Source organism: Convolutriloba macropyga, chromosome 1 (genome assembly GCF_964194025.1).
Source record: "Convolutriloba macropyga chromosome 1, txConMacr16.3, whole genome shotgun sequence".
Classification (NCBI taxonomy): domain Eukaryota; kingdom Metazoa; phylum Xenacoelomorpha; order Acoela; family Convolutidae; genus Convolutriloba; species Convolutriloba macropyga.
The window spans coordinates 47,578,841-47,595,163 of NC_134468.1; the positions used below are offsets into that span (position 1 = coordinate 47,578,841).

The 16,323-nt window shown below is 36.8% G+C and overlaps 3 protein-coding genes across 3 annotated transcripts in view; all 3 read right to left on the reverse strand.

The window, feature by feature from the left end:
- Positions 1–16,323, reverse strand: part of LOC142339739 (putative RNA-binding protein EIF1AD) — a 133,733-nt gene that overhangs the window by 40,916 nt on the left and 76,494 nt on the right. The gene's annotated exons all lie outside the window — the stretch shown is intronic.
- Positions 1–16,323, reverse strand: part of LOC142339734 (large ribosomal subunit protein uL13m-like) — a 108,045-nt gene that overhangs the window by 15,228 nt on the left and 76,494 nt on the right. The gene's annotated exons all lie outside the window — the stretch shown is intronic.
- LOC142339726 (eukaryotic translation initiation factor 3 subunit D-like) overlaps positions 6,793–16,323 on the reverse strand; it is an 86,019-nt gene continuing 76,488 nt past the window's right edge. The window contains exons 2-4 of the mRNA XM_075389958.1: positions 14,409–14,582; positions 9,226–9,383; positions 6,793–8,378 (exon numbers count right to left, since the gene is read on the reverse strand). Of these exons, the coding sequence (XP_075246073.1) occupies positions 6,992–8,378; positions 9,226–9,383; positions 14,409–14,531 (1,668 nt within the window). The 5' untranslated portion in view covers positions 14,532–14,582 and the 3' untranslated portion in view covers positions 6,793–6,991. The remainder of the gene's footprint in view (positions 8,379–9,225; positions 9,384–14,408; positions 14,583–16,323) is intronic.

The following is a 16,323-nucleotide window of genomic DNA, read 5'->3' on the forward strand; positions in this document are numbered from 1 at the left end:
ACTATTCCAATCTATGATTTTCAACTCTTGTTCTTTTTGTAGACGTATGATATATTCAGACTTTTCTACCTAAAAATAAAAGCTCCCAATGGCTTTCTTTCAAGAATTGAAGGAACCTATATATTGATTTCAGTTGATAGCTAAAGTTTCTGTCTTTGTTAATTGTTTTCAAAAAATAAAAATTTATTTTTTTAACTTTTTCTTTATTCTTTTTAAAATATTTGTAACCTAATTTCATTTTTCAGCGGTCTCATATCTCACAAAGTTGTTCAAAAAAGCGCAACAAATTTTTGTTACAGAATAGTTTATGCATTTAATCGATTCCAGAGTTTATTGCTTTTTACCGCGTTTTCTCGCAAAATCTTAAAGAATGCTTCGTCTGAATTTGTAATTTGTTAATGTAGAAGTACAAAATATTCCGGAAAATGTCATGTCTCGAGGTGTTCATATTGAGGTATATATGAGCAAAACCGTAATTAAAGATCACAATTGATATCCAATAATTTTCATAAATTGTAATTATTTGTTTTCAAATAAAACGGACGTATTTTTTAACCTTGCCCTTGGTCATTTTTGTCAACCTGTTACTGAGTTTCATCAAGGAAGGGTACCATGCTGTTTCTAGTGAAATACAAACTTATTTCTTTAGTTTTAGGTTTTCGGATGCTATTTTGACTTCGTTATTATATAAATTTTGTTCAGAAAAATAGCTATTGGGTTTTGGATCTAAATGTGTTTTGTTGCTCTTTGATTTCTTTGTTTGTCCTGTCTCAAAGTCTTAATTAGTGGCAAGACTAATATTGTCGGCCGACTAATTTGTTATTATTTGCTATTCTGAATGATTCGAGTCGGAAGCAAATTTTTTACTCATACACCAATTATTTTTGATCAATATGTGAGAATTGCGGAAAAACAGGAGATTCAATGTCAAATACCTCGAAAGAAGATTTCAAATTAGAAGCTGTAACAGTTTTAATTCAAGGAGTTGTAATTATAGGAAGCTGAAAAAAATTTAGCCTTGAAAAATAACATGACTAATGTCGGAAGAATTGCTCTCGAACGACAGGCGAAGCAATTTAATTAAGGCGCTAAATTTTCCTTTATGTGTGCAAAAGGGACCACGCCGGGATTAGAACTCCCAATCCCTCACCAGAAGCACTGCCCACTCGGCTATCAGACTCTTCTTATTGCCACACTGCATTCGATTTTATATTAGCAACAAGCTATATTCAGAGTGAGAACAGTAGAGATCACTCAAAAATTGAAGAACGGAAGCGTGAAAAAGTCACTTGAGAAGTCATATAAGGTTATAGAAAGAAGCGAAAAAACTGTCAAAGCGACAAAAAAAAATGCGCTTTGACAGTTTTTTGAAAAAAAAGACAAGTACGCTTACCATAATTGCTACGAAATTATTTGTTCGAGAGCAATTAAAAAGATTGAGTTTTCAGGTCTCTACTTCTGGCAAACGTTCACAATGTGAGCTAAAAAAAGCATATTTGGCAACAATTTTGATGAAAAACCTGAAACTCGAAAAGTTTAGCAAAAGAAAAACTCGGATCAAACCATTCAAAACCCCTAAAACCCTCCTGTATCTTTAGAGGTAAAACCAATAACACCATTGTTGAGAATTTTAACGAAATTTTGCAAAATTCACGAAAATTTGGGCTAAAATTACGGAAAATGTGAACAAAAACAACAAAAATCGGTATACCATTCACAAACTTTAAACCTCGATGTTTCACCGAAAAAAAGAACGAAATTAAAAAAAAACTCTTTTTAATTCTATATTCTACACTGGACGGGCTTTTTAATGATACCACACGCAACTGTCTTCTAGTAGGGTCGGAACAAAAATTGTATTTAGTTTAATCAAAATATTTGCTCCAGGTTTAGTTTAACCTTAGTTAAATTTGGCATTTAGCTTTTCCTAATTCGATATTTTTCCAGCTCATTAAGCCCAGATTCTAATATTTTGAAGCAAAAACAGCACGTTTCCAAATTTAGGACAATTTTGCTCCGAATTTATATATGAAGATGATTGATGAAATACACAAGATTTGTGGGAGGACCTTTTTTGAGCCACTAATCTCACCCAAAAAGATCTAGGACTACATTTTCCCCAAGTTAAGTCCCTTTCCATTCTTTCCCCAATCCACAATCCACTTTCCCCAATCCACTAAAAAAGCGAAAAAAACTCTTTTTAATTCAAAATTCTACACTGGGCGGGCTTTTTAATGATACCACACGCAACTCTCTACTCGTGGGGTCGGAACAAAAATTGTATTTAGTTTAATTAATCAAAATAACTGCTCACGGTTTAGTTTAACCTTAGTTAAATTTGGCACTTAGATTTTCCTAATTCGATATTTTTCCAGCTCATTAAGCCCATATTCTAATATTTTGAAGCAAAAACAGCACGTTTCCAAATTTAGGACAATTTTGCTCCGAATTTATATATGAAGATGATTGATGAAATACACAAGATTTGTTGGAGGACCTTTTTGAGCCCCCAATCTCACCCAAAAAGATCTAGGACTACATGTTCCCCAAGTTAAGCCGCTTTCCATTCTTTCCAATCTTTCCCCAATCCACTATTTCCAATCTTTGTCTGTGGGTCCATTCCTACATATGCCCACCAGCAAACCTAATATTTACACCCCATCAACAATTCTTTTCATCAAAAAGTATTGTAAGCAAACCCAATTAAATAATTACATTCAAGGACAAACTTACTTTTTTATTATTAACAATGTGCCAGATACAAATGGACGTTCGACTAGAATTTGCGAGTTTCCCCGGATGTGGCCTTCCATTTCTAATCAGAAAAAAAGTCATTTTCAATAACATTAGTAACGTATTCCGTTCAGAAGGGAAATTATTTACATTACTTTGAGCATGCAAAATACGAGCAAAGCCAAATCTATTAACAACTGTATATGGAGTTCAGAATTCTCGCGTTCCAGAGGAAATCACGTACGCTCGAAAGAAGTACAATCCTATTGAAATGTCTAATTAGTCAATTTCTCTTTTCACCAGAACTCAAACATCCATGGTTTCATTGAAGTAATGTCTCAAATTAAATGCCCTCCTGCTGAAAGTTTTCAAAGACGCGCAGTTTTCCTTAGTTAATTTATTGCCCAGAAAGTCTCCAACTGTCAAAATTTCTAAACATAGCCGTCATATTACTGGAAAACAACCTGCTGTTCTCTTGCCCCGACTTTAAATTGAAACTGATGCAGAAAAAAATTCACAGCTTGTTTTTCATCCAAGTGTCAAGAATCGTAGTTATTTAAGCTGTAGTTTCATTAAATCATAGTAATTATACTAAAGCTCAGCCTACAAATTGAAGGAAAGCAAATTTGATACTTAAAGCATTTACTTTAATAAAACGTTGATTACCTAGTGCAATAAATCCCGATTCCCAGCGTAATCCAATTTTTCTAGACTTTGCCACTTTTTTTTACTTACTACTCGGGCAATTCATTGGGACAAATTATAGTCCATTCGCTTGCTAATATAGTGACATAAATACAAAAACTTTTACTTACAGAAAACTTGCGGAACGCGTCAAGCGAAATTAATGAGCATCTAAAAACTAGCCCTTCGAGTGGACGAAAGCGGTTGTAAACTATTTAAAATGATAGTTCTTCTTACGCTGTTCAAACTCTAAATAATATATGGGATTCCGAATTGAAGATATTGCCATCAGTAACATACCCAAAAGATTTTTAACTAAAAATTTGCCTGCCATTTCTTGAGCAATTTCTTTAAAAACACTAGAAGTGTTTCTCTTTTTCAAAAAGAGGTACCAACAACTGTTGATAGGAGTCTCAATTTTACTTTACCGAACCCTTCAACACCTTTTTATTTCCAAGCTAGAGCAATAGTAAGGGGAGACCTAAACTAAACCCTTTTTTATTAAAAATTCTGATGTTTTCGTCGATTTTTCCCATTGTGTTACTTTTGGCTCAAAATTGCCCAATATATAAATGTACCTAGCTGATTGCCGCAAAATAGCCACCATGAATTCCAATAAACCCGATTGAGATTGGAGAGACAAAAACTGAAAAAATGTATTTTGTACAAAAAAATTAAAGCGCAAACTATAAAGATGTCATTACAAACTATTTTGATGTCATTCCGTTATTAGACATACATCTGTTCTTAATGAGGGGATGTGTCGGCTATTATCAATACCAGTAAGCACAAGAGATGGTAAATAAGACTTATAGGAACAAAGTTCAAGTAGCGGGTATCTAAAATAAGGCTTTGTGGGTTTATACCGTTTCAATTTTTGATTTCGTTTTTCGGCTTTGAATCTGCTCATATAATATTGGTCTGCTGAGCAACTACTGTTTAAAAGCACTTTGAACAGAGAGACAAACGCAACTAGCTTAGAGAAGTCAAAAAGATTTTCACGCAAAATGTTGAATAAGCTGTATCTAAGGCATAGCGAAACAACTCTATTCGACGAAGTTAACAAAAAATTAGGGCCGCTTAAAAGCCTGCTGAGATAGGGGCGGCTATTAAAAAGCAATATGGCAGAGTGACATAATCCTGATTCGGAAAACATAAAATTAACAGGTTGGGAGCAAAAATTCTTAGAACTTCTTCCAATTTTGAAAAGCCAGGAAAATATTTTAAAATCAATTTCCAAAAAGTAAGATCCAGCTGACAATTAAGAGTTTGCTCAGCAACTAGCATATAAAAAATCGCCATTTTGAGCTGTTTTCTATTTAAAAAATAGCGAACGCTGGGGCGCGTACCTAGGCAAACAAATTTTCCAGTGATGTGATACACAGTCACCGAGCTTCAGTATTTTAAAAATTATCAGCAGTGTTTCACCAATTGTATTTTCTGATAACAGCGTTACAATTAAACCATGTCAAGCACAGATTTAACACTCGGATTTTTGTTTAACACCTACACTCTCAAAGCAACAAACAATTGATGCAATTTTGGGATCATTGTGATCAAACATAACCGACTAATGTCGAGCCAATTGCTCTCAAACAACCGACAAGCGGCAGCCTTCGGTAGTAGTCACCTGGGAGTAGGGGTGCCAGCATTAGCTGGGGATGAGTGCAGTCGGATCTCAGGGGTTGCGGGGTCAAGCATGCGGGGTTAGGGATGGAATGAGACCAGGGGACTCGACGAAAGGGGTGACTTAGAGAGAGGATGGACTGAAGAAGGGGGTCAAATTTCTAACTACTATAAGCTGCCCTTCAAAATGAATTTATGGTTTCGATGAATTGCATACTTAGAGACTAGAAACGTACAGGGCTCTAAGAAAGCTGATCACTCAATTCCCACAGGGGTATATCTCTTTATCCCGTTTTTGAGGACGAAAAGTTAAAATGATCAGACGAAGAAACAATCCAGCTAAAAATTGACAGATCAAAGGACTATTACAATTGTTTAAAACTTCGATTCAAAACGATTAATAGAACACACTTAATCCTTTAAACATAACCGACTACTTCAGGCGAGTCGGTTGAAGTTCAATTGCTCTCAAAAGACCGGCGAGTGGTTGACTTCGGTAGTACCCAGCTGGGGCTCAGAGATGCAAAAATGGGAGGGGGTGGGGGGGGGGGGGGGGGGTGAGAACTGATTGGGGCGGGGGTAAATTTGGGGGGCTGGACAAGAACGGAATCCAATCTGGTAGGTGGAGGAGGAAGGTCTTGAGGGGTAAGCGGGCGGGTGATTGTGTGGGGTGTCAAACTCTCAAGATTTAGAACCACACTTCACAACCTAAAATTTTCACTTCAAAACAACGCATTCTTTGAGACTGGTTAGGCGTACGGCTCTAAGAGAAGCTAATGCCCGCCGAGCGTTACCTGTTTATCCCGTTTTTGAGGCCGAAAAGTCAGATAGGTCAGAAAAAAAAAATCGGTCTCGCGAAAAACCGCAGGAATAATAAAATTGATACAAACTTCGTTTGCAAGCAATTAAACAATTAACAAATGATGGCAAGACATTGCAATAAATGCAGCGTAATAATGTGTACCTTTATGTCATGATTGAAAACTAGCCAAAAATTGACAAAAAAAAATTAAGTTTTTTTTGACCAGCGCTGAAAGCTTCAGCAACCAAGAAGCTCTTTGTTCATCAAGGCTTAATATTCTACGGATATTCTTAGATTTCTCTATCCACGACTTTTTCAAAGGTCACGGGCTTTCTAACAATAGCTTTTTGTCCCTTTTCCCTCCAAATATTAATTGGTGAAAACTGATTAAGCGACAAAAAATCTACTCATCCACTCTGACGTAGAATTTTTTATACCCAAAAAGATTTGGAGAGAAGGAACAGAAACAGTAACCGACTAAAATTGGACAAATTTCTCTTGAACGACAGGCGGAGCAATTTAATTAGAGGGTGTTTATCCTAGATAAAATATCATGGGTGCAAAATAAATCCGAATAAGGAAGGGTTCGAACCCTCGGCATCCACCGTGCTAGACTGAAACAGCTACTCCTCGACTATCAGGGCCTTGCGTTAGTCTATCGCACATTGCTTTTGCATTAGCAAGATTTAATTTCTGAATAAGAGCAATTCAAGTCACGTGAAAATAAAGAAGTCAAGCGTGAAAAAGTCGAGAAGTGAAATCGAAAGAATGCTCTTGAACAAAACGCTCAAGCAAAATTGCAAAATTATGCATATAAGACACGCACTTTTACAATAATCAATAATTGCTTCAAACTTTATTCGAGAGCAAATAAAAACTTCATAGCTTGCAAAAGTAGAGAATGGCTAAAACTATGTTCTCAACTTGAAACATCTAAGCACCAAACGTAAGGAAGCCGAAAATTCAATTCAAATTTCACCTGGAAACGTCAAAGCATAAATACATCCCATGCATATTGACAAATCAAAGAATTGCTACATCAACCATCATAGCTCACAGATACACCAAATACGTATCACATTACATCATTGTATTGTGTTTCAGCTTTCACGGATAAAATTGCGCTGCAAGAATCAATAAATTTGCTTAATTATTCTCATTCTCTTCGGGTATTGTGTCATCTTCATCTGAGTCTTCTTCGTCAGAGAAAGTATTCATTGGAATCTTGTACAGTCGAATAGTTGTTTTGTTTGGATCTTTTAGCAGCAAATATTTGCCTTCTTCCTCGGGCTGACGATTAATTGCATCAATGATGGCTCTCAGCACACCCCAGCAGTTATCGAAATTCAGATTGATACTGCTGGCCAGCTCACTGGGCTGGAATGTCTGGACCTTCAAAATCTCGTGAATCTTATTATCACGAGGGTTGACCCGAGATACAAAACCGAGTTTGATCATGTCAGAGCCAGCGAGGTATGCCTGCAAACACCACTTTCCGATTTTGAAGCTGTTATTTTTCATTTCAGTTGCAATTATAGCTCCACTTTGCTGGTCTAGTTTCTGATGCCAATCGCTTCGGTGTTCGACCTCGTTTAGGGCTTTAATTGTTAAGAACTGTTTCTTATCATCAGGTCCAACACTAATAGCATCTTGTTCACATCGACATACAAGTGAGATGTTGTTGCCGAGATCCCACATTCTGTATTTGTAGCCGATAGGAGCCAGAGGATACCTGTTCTCCTCCTCATCATCGTCATCGTCGTCTTCGAAAGGATTTGGTTCCTTGAACCCATGTGGCTCAATATCAGTTCTTAACACTTGCTGTGTGAAGCAATAATTAACGTGTGTACTCTCCTCTGAAAGTGACTTGAGTTCATTCGGATCTAATGATGGCGGCTCATGTGCTGTTTCGTTTACAGTTAGACAATCAAAAGATAGACTGTCTTCTCGTTTATCAAGGAAAATCTTTCCCTTCACTTTAGTTGCCACTATATCCCATGAGTACACTGAGCGGGTGCAACACATTAACGTCGCCAGGATAACATCAGTCGCGTACACATTTCCATGCTTGGCCGCTATTTTCCTAATAATGGGATCTAAAGTGGTCGTTACCGTAGGAATCCTTCGATTGATATCGGTTAGTTTTCGCTCACTCTTTGTGTTCACCTTATCGAATTTCTTATCATAGTACTCAAGAGTTCCAGCTTGTATCAATTCCACTGGCTTGTTGACGTCAGGAAGCTTTAGCTTGGTCAACCTCGGGAAGTCATAGTAATCAATCTCATCCCATTCCAGCTTAACTTCAACAGAAGCCTTTCGCGATACCTGATTCCTGTTATTCGATTGCCAGTTCCTATTGCGGCCACCTCGCTGGAACTTACCACGCTGCCAACCCCGGTTAGCTTGATTATTGTTATTACCTCTCCATGCATTGCCACTTTGATTGTTGGGCCTAGTTGGAGCGGGTACGCCACGACCTCTTCCCCTTTGCATTGGCATAAACCTTCCTCGAGCCATTCCACGGAACATGGGCCTTAAACAACGATTAACATTTTAAACATAGAATAACTTTCAGATCTTTTAATTGCAAAGCTTTTCAAGCATTTTTAAGAAAAACTTGTGCTTTGACGTCAAAGAAACTACGCTCTTTTTCCAAATAGTGACAACAAAAGGCCTAAAACAACAAGACTTCAATGAACTTGAATGACTTGTGTCAAACAGTGATTCCGCTTCATCTGACCTGACAGAATTTGTTCGCTGGTTAAAAGCAAACAAACGGCTTTTATAATGAAAACTGCGCAGTTAAATATACAATTGAATATAAGTCCTAAAACTTCCAATTCACGTCCTTAAACTCAAGCCTGTTAATGTTAAAGCTGTAAGTAGTTATCTAGGACTTTTATTGATAACAAGTTTCCAATCCCACAGATTTTGTGACACTAGAATTATCAATACAGTGCGTTGTCGTATCTAAGCTAAAATATTTTTTAAAAAGCTGAAGATATCTTTTCAACGATTGATTCAATTTTAAGAGCATTTCGATGGTATAACTGCTGTCTCTCCTGAGAGAATATTGCGGGGCCCAAAACTGAAAAAAAATGTGGTAAATTTAAACATTGACTCGAGAAATCAAAAAATTATTCAAAAGTCTCCGCAGCAATCTATTCAGTTTTCAAGGGCTTTTCTAATGGTACCGCATTCGTACCTCTCCGCAGGAGAGATCCGTCGGCTAAAATTGGTAGATGACAAAAAAACTTAGGTCTGCTGTGAAGCTCCTAACCCCCATTTTTCAGTATGAACCAACTACCCTGAAGGGGCAGAAATGGTAAGATCGCAAAATACAGACCGTAATTTAAACATTCGAAAAATTAGACACTCACTTGCTGGGTTTGAGGGTGTCCACAACTTGAAACTGGTCGTCGTGCTCATGATAGTAGGCATACTGTCCAGCCCCTGTTGTAGCAAACTGAGAGGCATACTTGTTGTTGTACTTCTTGTCATTGTACATTGGGTTCCCCGTAACAGCCCAGTCAGAAACCTGCAGGATACACGGTATTGAACAAACTACCACCGTGAGATAAATGGCTCCTGATGACAGGAGGGGGCTTTAGTTTTAGCTTTTCTTGCTTCACAAGATGGAGGAGCCTATATTCCAACCGCACAAGTTTCCTGGCAGCGGTTGCAACTGAAATCATTTATTGTTCATGAAGGTCTAGTTAAGTTTAACTTTCAATAATCAATATTGTTTCTGGAAAGACTAGAAAAATTGAACTGATCCTTACAGAGATATCTTTAATTAAAGGTATTTTAGAAAAAGATACTAATAAAACGGATTGAATAAACAGATTAGATATCTAATAGATGCAAAAAGTAGTTTAAATAGCATAAAAAAGATTTAGTTATTATTACCTAAAAGGTATACTCGACAGACAACAGAAAAGCTTTATAAACGGGCTCGCTTGATTCAATGCGTTGCACAGAATATTCCCACATTTGGCTGTACATATACTGCTGCAATTAAATTAAACCACTGCACTGGGAAGGGTAACGTAGCAATGTTGCATTACTACGGAACTTTTGTTTTGATTTGGGAGGGGATCCATTTGAAAATGGGTTGAAAAGGAAAACATTTTTGTTAAAATTTGGTGTATTGGATTTTTATGCCCAGCTTTAAGAAAGCGTTTCACATCTACAGCCAAGGATGTTTTCCATAAACTGATACAATAGTGGAGAATCTAATTTTTTGTGATAAAATTATATGCAATTCAACATTTATCTTGACTTTGCTCCTAGCCTTTCCTACGTTTTCAAAAGTAAAAAAGATCCCAAGATAGATTTGGTAGAAAGCGTAATAGCAACAACACGATGAAAAATGTTTTCTCTTTCAGCTGTGGTTTTCCAAGCACAATATGTTGCTCAAAACTTCAACAATAGTAGCATGGTTATGTAACAAAAAAATGTTTCAATACTTCATATACTGCGGCCAGTCATAACAAAATGCAAGAGAATGGCAATAACAGAAAATATTTGAATTTTTGGTTGCCAAAACAATTAAGTGCGAAGAAATTTGTTCCACTAGAGCAAACCAAACAACTATGGTATTATTATACCTTTTACTAATCGCTTCTGTTGTTCGAAGCACGCTGTCGCTAAATCGCACGAACGCGTTAGAGCTAACAACCTTACGAAAGAAAACAGAGAAAACGGAGCTGACGACTTGCCGGAAACTCGACACGAGTATTAAACTAGACCGTAAGAAGGCGAATCTTGTCGAAAGTGGAACTAAACCCTGCACCGGGTGATTTAAAATTGGTTTGGCACATCGCCAGATCTGTTGACGTCACATTGCACGATATAAGAGTAGAAGGAAGAGTGAATGGAAACAGGCCGCACGCTATTATCTATAAAACATCCAGCCGTGCCGTCGAGCCGATAGAATTCTTACGTAAATCAAAGTATTTAAAGAAACATTTTAAGTTAATTCTGCAGCAATTATTAACTCCAGTTGCTCCTGTACACAAAATCAGAACGCAAAGTACGATTTCAATTACACAAAGAACGTCGCTCTTTGCAAAAAAATATCAAAACAGGCGACTAACGTCGGGCCAATTGCTTTCAAACGACCGACGAGCGGTTGGCTTCGACAGTAGTCGTTAGTGAGGCCAGCTTTAGCTTAATTGAAGGGGCGTGAGGTGAGGGCAGCAGGGGTGAATCCCATGTGTTACCGGGTAAAGAAAGCGAGTGAGTATAAAGCACAAAAACATTAACCAATCAGAATTAAAATACGCATAAAATGCGTCCTAATATACGTAGAAAGATCAGAAAAAGATTGTTCAACCCAATTTTAAGTAAAAACTTTCGTTGAATTTTGGTCCATTACTTCTAACAATTCGGTCTGGATAACGGTTTTACACCTTTATTAGCATAGTTGTAGACCTAGTGAGCTGAAAGACTCTAAGAGATCTTAATGCCCGCTAGACGCTACCTGCCCGTTTTTGAGGACTTAAACTCAAATGGGTGAGACCAGATATCAGTCAAGCGAAAAATCGCACAAAAAGACCAACAGGACTGAGGTAATTGCAACAAACTTTGTTTAAGAGCAATTATTTAAGAAACCCGTTATCAGAAAACCGTGAAAAATGAGTGAATACAGATTAACAGATATAGTTAAAAGTTTAAATAACGGATCATTAACTGACATAGTTGAGTAGTCTTGATTGGAGGCTCGCCACAAGTCAGCACATTTAATTAAAACAAGCCTGCACCCTTGGTTGGTTGAAAACTGTCGCAATGATTCAATACCAAATTCACATTTTTATCGACGCTAAAACATGTCTAATAAAAAAGAACACTCAATTAGAACGTTGACATAGTAGAATACAATCTTGCAGTGTATGACAGTATATATCAAAGATAGTTTATCAGTTGAACAAGAGAAATACATCAGAAATAAGTAACGTTCATATCTAAAATCCTTCCATGGAAGTCTACCGTACGCTATCTGTTTTGAATCTTAAATTCGGCCACAAAATGGGCTTTTAGTCGTTTTTTGAAAGCCTTCAGACTGGTATTATTGCATTTGAGATTTGACTTAAGTATTACATTGTTCCATAAATCACAATTAATACAAAAAATTGAGTTCTGGAGAATTTGGCTGTTGGACCGCATAGGGTGGTACCACAAACCGGTACGCTTTTGTTTTATAATCTGAGTTTGAGAAATCTAGGTTTCTGTATGGAGTAATCTTGTTTTGATTTATTTTGTAGAAATAAACTATGATTTTTGGATTTTAGAAAGAAACTAACTGGGAGTATCTCATGTTTCAGTTTCAAATCTGAGGAGGTATCATATTTGCGTCTGTCGCAGCATAATTTAACAGACCAACTTAGTTGTTTTTCTAAAGATATTATCAGGTTTTTGATATACTGCTAAGTGATACTGCTGCAAAAAAATAAATACTCGGTTTTTTGGCCTTTAAGTTTAGTTTATGCTGATCAAAGTATTTTGAGACCTCATGGATTGCATTTTCTAGTCTTTTCGACGCTTTTTCAAGACTGATCAAAACATAGAATGACTGTCGTCTGCATATTGTAAATGCTCATATTCGGATGTCTTTATCTACTTGATATCGTTTATGTACAAATTAAACAACAGCGATCCTAAAACAGTCCACTGAGGAAAACCTTTATAAAGAGAAAGCCAATCTGATTCAACGTTGTTTACACTTGTTTTCTGTATTCGGCCCTAGGTAAAGCTTTTAATTAGAAAAATTGTATTTTTTATCAAACCCGAGATATTTTAGCTTGGAATATAGAATTTCATGGCTGATAGAGTCAAAAGCTTTGGAGAGATCTAAAAAAGCTGTAGAAACCAATTTCTTGTCGTTTATTTCCTTTCGAATCTTTTCGGTATAATATATCAGTGCTTCAGTAGTTGATATTCTTTTTCTGAAGCCAAACTGTAATTAGTTTTTCATTGAGCATATCTTCCTCTATTTGATTATATAAACATCGTTCGAACACTGGATAATGCTCCTGTTACCGAAATAGGCCTGTAGTTTTCTTGGTCTTCTGGACTCCATTTTTTTTTGTAGAGCGGTATAATAATAGCTCGTTTTAAATCAGTGGAGAATCTCTCTTCATAAATCTTTTGATTAGAAACGTTAGTGGCTACGAAGTTGAGTTTTCTCATCCTTCAATGCCCAAGCTGGTAAGCGTCTAGGTCCCGGGGCTTTCCGTGGGTTTAATGATTTTAAAACATTTCTGCACGAAAAAACGGTTATAAAACGAAAAGAAATTTACTTAGAAGTATTATGATAACTGTCTTTAGAAGGACTTATTGGTGTTGAAGAAAATGTATCACCCAGTTTTTAAAACTTGTAGTTCAAAAAGTTAGCCATTTACTTTAGCTGTGTTAAAAGAACGTTAAAAATATTTCCAAGAGTTTATTGAGCATCCTGATTTCCCGGAACTTCTTACGTTATTAATAATTTGCCATTTATCTTGCTCAGTTGTTCTTTCATCGAACATTTTTCGGATGATATCATCTGCTGCGTTTTTTATCGGATTTTTGTTGTTCCTGATGAAAACTTTTTGAGTGGGGCGCATTTTTCGATAACCGTTGAAACATTCAAAACAAATTCTTTAAACCTGCCTTCTGCGTTATCACAACTATAGAAAGATATCCAATCGCTTTGTTCTAAAAGTTTCTGAAATTGCTCGGCTGAATAGTTACTCTTATCATAAATCGTTTTTGTTGTAGGCTTGCTTTTGTAGAATACTTTGTTGTTAAGTACTAGAAAAATTGCTTTATGATCAGTTTTAAAAAAAGAATCGCCATTGAAACAAGAAATGGCCTCTACAAAAGAATCTCCAATAAAGTAATTGATTAAACTGACTTCTACTCGTTGTTTTGGTTGCATCACCTTTAATTAATACATTTAAATCGTATGGAGTTAGAATTGTATCTAGCTTAGCTTTTTCAATAGGTCTAATGACTGGAAGCAACTTCTAATGACTGAAAGGAACACGGGGGGTTAGGTAATCATACTAGTTTTCTGCTTGTGTTCCGCTCCATGTTTGCTGGATTGATCGGCCAGAGTTTTCAGTTAGTCTGACATCATTGAGCTCGACAAAGTTTGCTCGGATTGATTCTGATATACTTTCTCACCAAGTTGAACTGATCACGCTATCCTTATAGCATTAGTGTCAAGATTCGGCGCATTTTGACTGGTTGAGATATAGAAATACAAGTTCCAAAGAATTATTTATGGTTGACTTTAAAACCCCAAGAGTTTGCTGGTACTCCTGCACTAAAATCGTAAACTCGGGGAATTCACTCTCCCCGGATAATTTGACTTACAATGCTCTGCTCTTACTAAAAACTTCGTTTGAGAGGAATCACAGAAATTGAATTTAAAAAAAAATCGAATAATTGAGATTTTCAGCAGCCGTAGCTTCAACTAGAAGCCTGAAAATTATTTTAACCTATACAGCAATTCCAGAGCTAATCATAGTTCTGCATTTAGGGTTATGTTAAAATAGGATATGGAAAGGCTACTCACCTTTCCAAGTCGGTCGCTTTTGCTGAATGGCTGGTATGGCATATCCTTGAACTTCTCAGGCACAGCACACGGCCCCCACCCATTAGGGTTGTCTGTTATCTTAGGCAGCACGAAGTCGGCCATTTCTACAGATATCACACAACCACTTGCACTTTGGTTAAATAAACAAATCAGTCTGAAAAGGCAAAAAGGTTGAATTATTGAAGCAAAAATATGGAGAAAAATAGTAGCAAATGCGGAAATACATAATATTCGACTTTAAGGACGAAGATTTAAAGAATGAAATAATTGTAACAATTACGAGGGCAACGCGCTGTGAACACTAGTGAAAGATTCTATCAATGTCGAAACTTTTATTTGCTGTTTTAGCAAAGAAACCTCTCATTTGAAACAAAGGTATATCAATAAATTCATAGACAGCCCTCCCATTATTAGACCTGCTCGTGTTTCACCGTCCAGTGACCTCAATCCTATAAAACGTTACAAATGTAATAAACCACAACTTCAATTGCTCGGAAACTTTGTCTACAGTAAATGCTGTGAGCGCTGAGCGTTCAACGCTAGTCACTCATGAGCCTTAACCATATTTGCCGATGGGCGCATTAAAAAGTGAGATGAAAAACCATGCCAATACAGCTGAAATAGCTACTCCGTTTGCCCACAAAAGAGCACTCATTTACTCGCAACTGATATGCTCATTTCCTGCTTTAACAGCAAACACGCGGCACTCAAATGACCATCCATTAATTCCACTGTTCAACTCCATTGCTTTTAAGCCTTCGCCAGTTACGGTCTTTTCAAAATTACACACCCATAAAATCTAACCGTAATCAACTCTAATGATGCGTGAACGAATCAGCTCATTTGTCAGTTAGGCAATTAGACTGATTGAAATGTGAAACGATGACAACGACATGATGTATTTGGCGAAAAATTATGGAAATCTATGTTTGGAGCACGGGATAAAATTTTGTACTAGTACGGGATAAAATCTTGTACTATCTTTAATTTAACTAACCTAAGAAACTCCCCCACGTTACTATTTATACAGGTTTTCAACGACGGCGAAAAAAAGTTTCAGCCTAACGTTTTAAAATGTTTCCAGATAAAATATTTCCTCACTTTTTTTATGTTGAAAAATTGCTACGTGAGGCATAAAACGCATGACGCCATTAACAAAAACGTTTCTAGATTATCTGCAGATTATTATTACAGGTATATCTATATTCTGGCATACTGAACGAACGTCGGCTAATTAAAGCCCCAAGAGCAAAGAGAGAAAAGAGCAAGAGATGTAAAAGGGGAGAATAATTAGTTTCCGGAGAGGGGAAATTCACTCCACGGAGGGGTCTCAATAGACATTGCCCAATAGGGCTACAGTTCACTTCCGACCTGTTATTGTAGCTCCACAGGACACCAGAGCTAACAGCTTCGAGAGACCGAGGCTTAGCCGAGCCACAGCTACTCATTCCACGTCAATCTACGGTTCATCAACTAAAAATCGTAAGGGCGGGGGGTGGACTGAGATAAAAGGGATATGAGTCTATTTAGAGTCAATCAATTATGCTTAATGGATGCTTAGATTAATAGGGCGAAAAGTTTTGCTATTCCCCATGCTAAATACAAGACAAGGAAATTGCCACACAGTTACCTTGGTCTCTGTTGAGATCAGTAAAGACCTCAACCTATCTATTTATTTTTAAAAAATCTGAAAACTAACAAGTTCCTACCAAATGAATAACAGCTAGTACACGAGCTGTCTGGTTAGGACGTAGCTACTAGCATTGTCCACATATGAAAAGCGCAAGAACAGAAGATAAAAAGAAACAACAAAAAACAACAAAAGTCAACTATATTATTAAACTTATTAACCTAAACCATGCAATTATAACGTAACTCCAACTTGCTTAAAAAC